The sequence below is a fragment of the Solanum dulcamara genome, chromosome 7, assembly GCF_947179165.1.
Source record: "Solanum dulcamara chromosome 7, daSolDulc1.2, whole genome shotgun sequence".
Taxonomy (NCBI): domain Eukaryota; kingdom Viridiplantae; phylum Streptophyta; class Magnoliopsida; order Solanales; family Solanaceae; genus Solanum; species Solanum dulcamara.
In genome coordinates, this window is record NC_077243.1 from 1,238,713 (window position 1) to 1,250,541 (window position 11,829).

At 32.5% G+C, this 11,829-nt stretch overlaps 1 protein-coding gene across 1 annotated transcript; it reads right to left on the bottom strand.

Annotated features, from left to right (window-relative positions):
- LOC129895993 (glycylpeptide N-tetradecanoyltransferase 1-like) lies at positions 1-2,791 on the bottom strand. Its single transcript, XM_055971799.1, has 2 exons — positions 2,618-2,791; positions 1-1,591 (listed from the first exon to the last, which is right to left on the bottom strand). The coding sequence occupies exon 2, from the start codon at positions 1,566-1,568 to the stop codon at positions 270-272; it is 1,299 nt and encodes a 432-aa protein (XP_055827774.1). The 5' UTR covers positions 1,569-1,591; positions 2,618-2,791; the 3' UTR covers positions 1-269.
- Between the last annotated feature and the right edge of the window lie 9,038 nt (positions 2,792-11,829).

Genomic DNA, 11,829 nt, shown 5'->3' on the forward strand with positions numbered 1-11,829 from the left:
TTACTGAAGGAGGTATATCTGCTTTATTAATGACAACGTCAATCAAGCAAGTAATGGATTTAGGAAGGACGTACAGAGATAGTTTACCCAGAAAAAGAGTTGAATTAGTACTTATCCATAGTTACAATGAAACAGGGAAGATCAGGAATTACAAAGTCCAATTGAGAGGGCTACGAGACAGATAGAGCAAAATAGAGAGTTTCACATAGAAATAAAATTACCAAAAATGCTTCTCTGTCCCCAGTAACAAGCAGTTTCGCGAGATCCAACTACAAGAGTACAAGCCCAAGCTCTGATGATCTTAAAACATGCTTTGTACGATAATTGTAGAGATAGTAGTGGAGTTTCCCATCACCGGGGCCAAACTTCAGTTCCTTCAAGAAACTATCATTCTGCATAACATCTAGGGCATTGAAAACATCAAAATCCTTCTGCTTTGCCACAATAAGGGCATCATTCATCAACTGAATAAATGGAGTCTTTGTAGAGACATTGTAATACGAATAAGCAGCTTTTAGAGTGGTATGATTCTGGTTACCAAGAATTGATGAAGGGAGTGTGTAGAAACTGCAGAAGTCGGTGATTTCATGAGTCTGAGGACTTTCAACCAGGTAACTGTCAATAACACCTTCCTTCGGCAGTAGCCAGTGTTCCACATCATTTTCATCGAAGTCAGGTGCAACCACAAACTGCTTCAAGTAATTCCTAAGCAATCGAGTAACTGCAGGAACATCATGGGGCTCCATCTTCCTGAACCCAGATGTGACAGTCTGATCAGGTAACTTATACAGCTTTATTGTACGACTCATTGTCATCCTTGCACCAAGCCTGGAAAACCCGACATCAATTAGCTTCTTTGGATTCAGAGATCTATGCCAATATTGACAGGTTGATACAGGTGTTGGAAGGACCACCCCAGCTGTATAAGCAGCTTGCCAAATATTCTCCATATGAACCCTCCTTGTGACCTCTTTTATCATGACGGGAGCAAGTCTTTTTGATCTAAGCTTCTTATGAACACACAGAAAATTGATCTCTGCCATGATCACAACAGCATCTCGGACACGTATCCTTGCAGGTACCCCTGTAATAAAAGCAACCAACTTTTTTGAGGTCTTCACTCTGACTCCAATGTGCCAGCTCCTGTAGTAACCTGGAGGGCGAAGTGCCCATCTAAGAAATTCTTTTGAGTAATTGAACCTAAACATGTTTTCATCATCCTCAACATAGTTGTTTGTTAGGAGAACATAGACCTCATTGCACATCTCCTCCGAGTCCATATCACAGGTGGTCCACTCATATGGACTTGGAAGGTTGTAAGGCTCCTGCTTAACTTCTGATAAGGGAGTTGCAGGTTCAATAGGGCCTTCAGGCAAGCTTGTATCCCCAAGATCTTTAAACTGGCCCACAGGTTGAGTCTCCCAAAACTTATGTCTCTTTGCGAGCGAGAGAGATTCTTGGACTTTTCGTGCCAAGGAATCAATGCAAACCTCGTTACCATTCTCCGGAGCTAAATTATCATCAGAACTTTGGTTATGGTTTTCGGTTGACTTACTGTTGTCAGCCATTTCACCAGCTTCAGTGTATTATTCTGTGTCATTACATCATAAATTCAAAACCCAGAGCAAATGACTAAAAGAATAAGCAACAAAATACAATACAGTGGTAAGAGAGATCAGAATATGTAACTAAGCATCAGGGGGATTAAAGGGGTTGTGACAAGTACTTTGACGGAATCAGTTAACAGTCTTTATTAAGTGAAGTCTGTGAAGACAGAGAAAAAACCATACACTTAAATCTTTAGCTTTTTGGCATAAAACAAATTTAATAAATAACATAGAAGTTCTTGAATTATATCAGCTTCCTCTGTTTTTGAATATATGAATATAATTGTAACCATAGAGACGGTTTTTGCAGTAAAATGAAACTTTCAGCTACTACTTGATGTCAAATGAACAAAAGTCACTTGTCTTTATATATATGATTTAAACTAAAAAAGTAGCCCTAATCAGCTCAAGTAGACACCATCCCTCAAAGATCTTATATATTATGTAAAGCCGTTTTGTTTTTGGTAACTGTGGTGTCCAGGCCAGACTAATTCCATAGGATACCACCCACCTATCACGAGCAACAAGTACCAAGGTAACTCTGTACACCAAGACTAGTGGATTTCACTTAGTTACAACTTACAAGCAAGAAATAGTAATGAAGAATCCTCCATACACATTGAATCCGTCAGAATATCAAACTGATGGATGGGCACAAAACAATAGGCGCAATGCATCAGACCAAAATTGATGTCTCCAAGGAACTACATAGTAGAATAAGCAGTATTGTAACTCTTGAACGAGCTTGACCAGCTGGTTTACCAGCTAAACTACATGTTCTTCAGAAACCAAATCAAACATCATTTTCCACTATTGCATGACTTCATATTCAGGCTAACTTACACTTGATTCAAAATAGTGCAGAGTTTGTAATATATAAGAAAACATCACACAGCAGGATCCAAAATTCCACAATTTCAAAATCAAAATCAATCAACATCTTCCCCCATATAAGAACGAAAACAATTGAATTTAATTTTCCGAGAATGGATAGAATCAAGGAATCAAACCTAGCAGCGTGTTCGAATTCCGTCCGGTGACGGAGATCTGGGGTTTCAGAGCCTTACTGAGTTACCTGCAGGCGCACCGGAGAAAGCAAAGAATATGAAATGGTGGAAATTGAAGCATCGAAGCTATGGATGGGAATCTGAAATGGTCGAAATGGGAGATGGGCCTTATTTTTCTTATGGGCTATGTTCGTCATTCTCCTTTGGGCTGGATTTACACAAATGTCCAGTTTTTAAGCCACCATTTAAATTTGCCCCTATTTTAAAAGTTGTGCAAATATAATCCCCACTTGTACATGAATAAAACTTCAACTTTAAACTTTTTTGACCTTCAAGTTTCGCCTATAGGTAAGCCACAGTAAAAAATTTAAGATCACACAGTTTCAAGGTCATTGAATGTAATTTCCTACAAATTTTTAGACTATGATCATACATTTACTCATTAGATTTTTAATTTGCTCATATTTTTTAGATCGTAATCTAAAAGATCCTTGAGGCGAAAGTCTATCGCAAATAACCTCAATGCCTCTAAGGCTAAGGTAAGATTTGCGTACATTCTATTCTCTTCATACCTCACTTTATCAAATTATATTGAATATATTATTGTTGTAATCTAATAGGTTCTTAAATTGTAAGTGAAATAAAGGGTACTTTTACTAATTGCTATTACAAACTCAACCAAGGTTGGACAAGTAAATAGTACAAAAAAGTAGATAAAAAGAGAGACGAGACGTTTGCAAAGATTGTAACCTTACCCAACATATCAAGTGGGATTATTATTTTCTTGAGCAAGTGAAGCTCCTACACTTGAAGTGCACAGTCAAAACTAGTATAGTCAATAATGGAGTACCATTTATGATGCCTTTGATATTAACCATATGTAATCATTCTTAACTATTTCAAATTTTTGTACATAGTACAATGAAAGCAACCAAGAGACAGACGTGCTTGCTTAATAGTGAAGCAACAACTATGGGACCTTTTGGGTGTGTTTGACATGAAGGAAAATATTTCCGTGGAACTTGATTTTCTAATTATTATTTTTTTGAAAAATAAGTGATTTTCTTACTTATTTCTTTTTATGTTTGATTAATAAGAACAAAATATTGTCCTAAGAGCATTTAGGTATAATTTAGACAAATAATATGACATTGAACCAAACCTTAACCCAAAATTTGGGATTCGACCTCGACCTAGGATTCGACACCTGATTTGAGACCCGACTCTAGAACTCGACTCTCAAGACTTGGAATCCGTACTCGACACTAGATCTCGATCCTGATACGGGTTTGGACAGTTGACCTCGATTTGACTCTTGACCTCGACGCTGACCGAGGACCCTACAAAAACTCATGCCTGGGTCGGGAGTCGAGAGTCGAGACCCAGGACTCGAGTTGGGAGTTGGATGGTGAGGTTGAAAGGTAGTTTTGAAAAATATTATTCTTGTTATAAAATAATAAATTATAAGAAAAGTAAACAAAAGACTAAAGGAAAAAACAAAGCGGAGAGAGTTTGAGAGAATTGTTTATATTTTCATTGTCAAATCTGACAATTTATAGGCAAAGATTAGTTGCCACAATTGACAAAAGAAAAAGTAAAGGGGAGAAAATGACATTCATTAATTCCTAACACCCCCCTTGGATGTCCATAAAAAAAATCTAGTGAAAGAATAAATATATACAACCATCCTGAACGCCCATATATGTTGTGCCTCGTTAAAATTTTACTAGGAAAAATTCAGTGGGAAAAAGCCTAATGAAGGAACAAGAGTACACACATCTAATAATACACCTTGAGTGTTGTCTCATTAAAAACCTTGTTATGAAAATCCAGTGGGACAAAACCTAAACTAAAAAAAAGAAGAGTGCAACGCGTATTATACTCCCTCTGATGAAGACATCATTTAATATCTCAAAGATGATGCATTACAATCTTGTGTCTCAATTTCTCAAGGTTGAAGTTGGCAAGACCTTGGTGAACATATCTTCTAAATTATCACTTGAACGAACTTGTTGAACATGTATTTTACCTTTCTTTTAAAGGTCATGGGTAAAGAAGAATTTTAGTGAAATATGTTTTGTTCTGTCTTCTTTGATGTATCCTCCCTTTAATTGAGCTATACATGCAACATTGTCTTCATACAATATTGTTGGAGTGTCTCTTATCATGGAAATGCCATATGTTTTTTGGATGTATTGAGTTATTAATCTTAACCAAACGCATTATCGACTTGCTTCATTATTGGCTATTATTTCTGCATGATTTGAAGAAGTGACAACCATAGTTTGCTTTGTTGAAAGCCATGATATAGCTGTACCACCACATGTAAATAAGTAGCCTGTATGCGATCGACCTTTATGGAGATCAGATAAATATCCTATATCTACATAACCAATCAATTTTGACGTGGATTTATTTGTGTAAAATAATTCCATATCCGTGGTCCCTCGGAGGTATATGAATATATGCTTAATTCCATTCTAGTGTCTTCGCGTTGGGGGAGAACTAAATCTTGCTAATAAGTTTACTGAGAAAGCTATATCTGGTCTAGAATTATTGTCAAAATACATTAATACACCAATTGCACTAAGGTATGGTATTTCAGCACCAACAAGCTCTTCATCATTTTCATGAGATCGAAATGGATCTTTATTAATATCAAGAGATCTCACAACCATTGGGGTACTCAGTGGGTGTGCTTTATCCATGTACTCCTTAAAATATTTTCTGTATATGTTGTTTGATGGACAAATAGTCCATTTGCAAAATGTTCAATTTGTAGACCAAGACAAAATTTTGTCTTTCCGAAGTCTTTTATTTTAAATTCCCTTTTCAGACATTTTACTGCCTTTAAAAGTTTTTCAGGAGTTTCGATAATATTCAAATCATCAACATATACTGCTATTATAACAAATTCAGATCCAGACCTTTTAATAAAGACATAAGGGCAAATTGGATCATTTTTATATCCTTCTTTTAGCAAATATTCGCTAAGAAGATTGTACCACATTCACCCTAATTGTTTCAGCTCATATAAAGATTTTTGAAATTTTATTGAACAAGTGTTCCGAAAATCTTTATATATTTCAAGCATTTTAAATCCTTTATGAATTTTCATAAAAATATCGTTATCCAGAGAACCATATAAATAGGCTGTAATGATATCCATCAGATGCATGTCAAGTTTTTCATGAACTGCCAGATTTATAAAATACCTGAAAGTGATTGCATCCACCACAGGAGAATATGTTTTCATATAATCAATGTCGGGTCTTTGCGAAAATCCTTGTGCCACAAGTTGTGTTTTATATCTTACGACTTTATTTTTCTCATTTTTTTTGCACAAAGACCCATTTGTATCTCACTGATTTTATACCTTTAGGTGTTTGGACTATCGGTCTGAAAACTTCGCATTTTTCAAGCGAAGCTAATTCAACTTGAATTGTGTCTTTCCATTTTTGCCAATCATTCCTTTGTCTACATTCATCTACAGATTTTGGTTCAAGATCCCCATTTTGTTGCATTATTTCGATAGCAACATTATAAGTAAAACTATTGTCGATAATTACATTATTTCGGTTCCATATTTTTTCTGATGAGACATAATTTATTGAATTTTTTTATCACTTTCAAAAGCCTTAACCTCTTCCAATGTCTTATCAATTGTTATGTCTCCTCGCTCTTTTTGAGCAGGTTCTTTCATATCATGACCATCTTGATTGTTTGCTCATTTTATTTTTTGAGAATTTTAATCTTTGGAGGCGATCGGTCTACCACATTTTAAATGTGGTTTAGATTCATTTGCATTAATTAATTTTTCTACCGGGACATCAACTCGAATTGAAGCATTAACAGCTGGAATATGAGATTTAGTAGCTCTTGATAGATCAGTAAATGCATCTGGCAGTTGATTTGCAATATTTTGCAAATGAATTATCTTTTGAACTTCCAATTCACATTTATTTGTACGATGATCTAAATGAGATAGTGATAATGCATTCCAATCTATTTCCTTTTTCAGCTGTTTATTTTCTCCCCCTAATGCTGAGTATATTGATTCATCAAAATGACAATCAACAAATCTTGCGGTAAATAAATCTCAAGTCATAGGTTTCAAATATTTTATGATAGAAGGAGATTCATACCCAACATATATCTCTAATCTTCTTTGGGGTACCATTTTTGTGCGTTGTAATAGAGCAATTGGAACATATACTGCACATCCAAATATTCTAAGATGGGAAATGTTCGGCTCCTGACCAAAAGCCAATTTTAATGGGGACACTTTATGATAACTTGTGGGTCTGATCCGCACAAGACTTGCTGCATGCAAAATAACATGACCCATAATGAAATGAGAAATTTTGTTCTCATAAGCATTGGTCTAGCAATTAATTGGAGATATTTAATCAATGATTTTGCTAGACCATTTTGAGTATGAACATGAGCAATCGGATGCTCAACTGTTATCCTAGGGACAAACAATAATCATTAAATGCTTGAGATGTGAACTCGCCAGCATTATCAGGACGAATTGTCTTTATTGCATAATCTGGAAATTATGCTCGTAATTTGATTATTTGAGCAAGTAATCTCGCAAATGCCATATTACGAGTTGATAATAAGTACAAATGTGACCATCTTGTAGATGCATTTATTAAAACCATATAATATTTAAATGGTCCATATGATGGGTGAATTAGCCCACATATATCACCCTGTATACGTTTCAGAAATGCTGGAGATTCATTTCCCACTTTGATTACTGATAGTCTAGTAATCAATTTGCCTTGAGAACATACAACACAAGAGAATTTTTTAAATTGAATAATCTTTTGGTTCTTCAAAGTGTGTCCATGTGAACTCTCAATTATTTTGTGCATTATATTAGAACCGGGATGGCCTAACCCGTCATGCCAAATAATAAAATCATTTGAGTTAAGGTTTACTATGGCATGTGTTTCAACCATGCTAATACTTGTGAAGTATAAGCCGGATGAAAGAGCGGATAACTTTTCAAGTATAAACTTTTTGCTCGACGTCATTGTAATAATGTAAAGATATTTATTCTTTCCATCATTTGTAGTCTCAATATGATAACCATTTTGTCGAATGTCTTTAAAACTTAATAAGTTTCTTTGAGACTTACTATAATATAATGCTTCATTAATTGTTAAATTTGTTTCTCTAACAAGTACAACTTTAGCCTTTTTGGATCCTTCAATTAATCTTGTACTACCAGATATTGTATTAACATTAACTTTTTTCATAATCAAATAATAAAAATATTTCTTATCTCTTAAAATAGTGTGTATTGTGGCACTATCAATAAGACACATTATCATAATTGATGTTGGATCCAACTGATGACTGAGAATTTTCATATTCTTTATAAACAAAAAGATACATTATAAGAACGTGAAAAACTAATAACATAAGAAATTTTAAGAAACTGTACTGCCTTAAGAAATATTTTACGAAGGACAACATAATATCAAACATAAAAAAAACAATAACTATTTTTATCCCCAGTTAGATGATCAATTCTCCAGTCAACATTCATAAAATCTTCAGCTTCCAAATGAGTAATATTTAGTAGATCTTCGAAAGCATCATCTTTATAAGCAAGATTCGCCTTAATATCTTCATATTTATTTGAGGGAGTTGCTTCATTATCATCATTCCAAAAATTCAAGTGTGCCTCTACATTATTATCTCTTCTTTTGAGAGCGGCTTGATAAAGTTTCACAAAATAATCGGGCATACGACATTCACGTGCCCAATGACCCTATATACCACACCGGTGGCAAATATTGGATTTACCTCTGGAAGGATTATTTTGAGGAATTTTATTGTTCTCATGTTTATTTCTATCATGATGACGATAATTGTTTCGTCCTCTTCCACGTCCATAACCACGACCACGACCACAACCACGATAATTATTTTGTCTTGATTCAGATTGATTATTTGTTGCTACAAAATTTGCTTCAGGAAATAGAGCAGACCTAGTGGGACGGACTTCATGATTTTTTATTAGCAAAGTATTATTTTGCTCAGCCACATCAGAATACTTTTTAAACCCTTTTTACGATATTGTTGTTGTAGCAACACATTTAAAGCGTGAAAAGTGAAAAGAGTTTTCTCAAGTAAGTCATCATTAGTGATAGTATGTCCACATAATTTTATCATGGAACTTCCTTGTGGATAGCAGAATTATACTCTGTCACAGTTTTAAAATCTTGAAATCGAAAGTGTATTCAGTCATATCGGGCTTTTGATAACACCGTAAGTTTTAGGTGGTGATATGGATCCTTCAAATTAGTCCATAATTCAAGAAAGGTTTTCACAGTTAAATATTCACTTTTTAATCCTTCACAAATATGATGACGGAGAAAAATTATGGTCTTTGCTTTATCTTGACTTGATGCTTTATTTTCTTGTTTAATAGTATCACCAAGACCTTTAGCGTCAAGGTGAATTTCAGCATCAAGGATCCATGATAAATAATTTTTTCGGGAAATGTCAAGTGCCACAAACTCAAGTTTTGATAAATCTGACATGATGACAACTGATATAGAAATTTAGAAATAACAAAGACAACTAAAATAAAATTTCTTCAGTAGATAAATCTGATATAGAAGATAATTTGTCTGAAGAAAATACGAGCTTCGTGCTGATAACGTGTTATAAAATTATAAAATTATAAAAAAAATAAACAAAAGACTAAAGTGAAAAACAAAGCGGAGAGCGCTTGAGAGAATTGTGTACATTTTCATTGTCAAATCTGACAATTTATAGGCAAAGGAAAAGGGGGCAGGGAAAAAGCAAAGGGAAAAAAATGACATCCATTAATTCCTAACAATTCTTACTTTACGAAGGAAAGTCATTTTTCTTAAATTGAAAAAACATAAGTCTATTTAAAAAATATTTTAACTCACTAAACATGAGAAAATAGAAAATTATTAATCAAAAAATGTTTTCCTTCATATCATATACAGGATACACTCCTTGTGTTTTGTGGTTTTACACTTTCGTTCTTGGATTTCTAGGTAGAATGAAGTAGGAGGAGAACATATAATTTATTATACATAAATTTTAGCAACTCAAAAACATAATGGAGTTGCGAATAAATTGATCTGAACACTCCATACAAAAAGAAATAATCGTGTTACAATTTTGAACCAAATGAACACGAATTTCGAGGTCCCATCATCTCCCTCTTCCTGACCTTATTCTTACCTAATCCATTTAAGTATGACCAAATATAGTACAAATTTAGTTATATTACTGACTTAACATTAAACATCTTTTACAATAATCAATTAATATTTGCTTACATGTGAAAACAAGCATGCTAATTAGAAAGACTTCCTTACTTGTTTGATTGGGATTTTCTACCTATTCATTTCAAAATAGACTGCTCTGCAATGATATTATTTAAAGTTTATTTTGTGTGCTTATGATTAAGTTTATTTAATAGTCACTAACTATTTATGATTTGTTTTAGATCACACGTATATGTTTTTGAAGTTTCTTGTTTAAATTCCGTTATATAAATTGAAATTGATAAGAGTAACAAATAACACTTAATGAAGTATCCAACCTGATAAAATAATCTAGACAACAACATAACAACTGATCCATCCATTTAATTTGCATTGATATTGTACTATTGACGTGTATAATATAAATTCTTATTTAAATATCCTATATATACCATAACAATAGATAACGTACAAGTTTAAAATTTGAATTTCAGAAATTAAAGTCAAATGAATAGAAAAATTCCCATCTTTTTAAATTTATTTTTAATTGTCTTCTAAGTTTTAATTAAAACACAATCAAGGTCATAAACAGACCAATCATTTCATTTTGAAACCAATCATTTCATTTAGATCACATGTTTTTTTAATTTTCTTTATCTTAATTTTTTATTTAACAATTCTATATGGTTTAAGACTACAAAATTAAATGATATTTTAGTGTATTTTATAAATTTTAATTTAAAATAATATATTTTAATTTAAATTATGTATCAAATTAAAATTAAATTAAATAAATCAAAACGGATGAGTATTATTTATTCCTATCTTTTATATATTGCCCACAAGCAAAGAAAAGAGAATTTCAATTTGATATTCAACAGTCAACATTGATGAAATGTGGCATGTGATTTTTCTCTTTTTATTTATTTATTTAGTTTAAAATATTCTTGGCGGCCATTGATTAGTAATAGTAGAGGACAAAATAGAAAATGAAAGAGCTTTCGGTGACATTTTTAATATTTTTTTTTATTTTTTTATTTGGTGTTCACTATTCATATTAGAATTAATTAAATTCGAATATACGTCGAAAAGTCTTATGGATAAAACGCCTCTTAACAAAAATGGCTCCATATCCAAGAGAACTCGAACCCTACATCTCTTAATTAAAGATAAAGAAGTACTTACCATTCTACCACAATCTTTATTGGTGTTTCTGTGACATTTAATTAAACGTTTTCTTAATGATAGTATATTGTATTAATATGAAAGGATTTAAACAAGGTATAAAGTTTAAAATTTGTATATTAGCATATACGATATCATGTTGTAATAATAATAATATAAGTTGCTTTATTTGCCAGCGAGATTATACAACTTGATAATGTTAAATTTTTTTGTTATATTTGTTTACGTACATAATATTAGTGGGTTTGTACGAAAAATAAATTCAATATGAAATATATTCCCTCAACTATTTCTATATGTGATATTCTTTAGGCTGTTTCAAGTAAAACGATACTTTCCAAATTTGATTGTTTTTTTTTTACCTTATAGGCCAAGTTTCTTCAAAATTAAAAGTTCTTCTATTTTTAAAATTAAGGTATTTGATCAAAATTTTCAAAACTGTTTTGAAGAAGCTAAAAATTAATAATTTCCCAGTCATGTGTCCCCATTTATAAGTTAAAAATCAACATAATTAACATATGTATAAGTTGTATTAAAATCAATATATTATCTTATATAAAAATAAAAAATAAAAAAACTAATTATAACTAATAGGTGCATTACCGACAAAGAATCAAACTACCCCTTAAAATTTTATGCCATTCTACTATTCTTCTTATTCTAGGAAAAGTCAAAGCATGCCTTTAATAATGTAAAGGAAAAAAAAATCATAATATCAAAAAAGAGACATAAAAAGATGAAAGGATACTCCCACTTTCAGCT

What these genes read in the sequence shown, in the direction of transcription:
- LOC129895993 (XM_055971799.1), bottom strand. Translation starts at nt 1,568, where the DNA reads ATGGCTGACAACAGTAAGTCAACCGAAAACCATAACCAAAGTTCTGAT.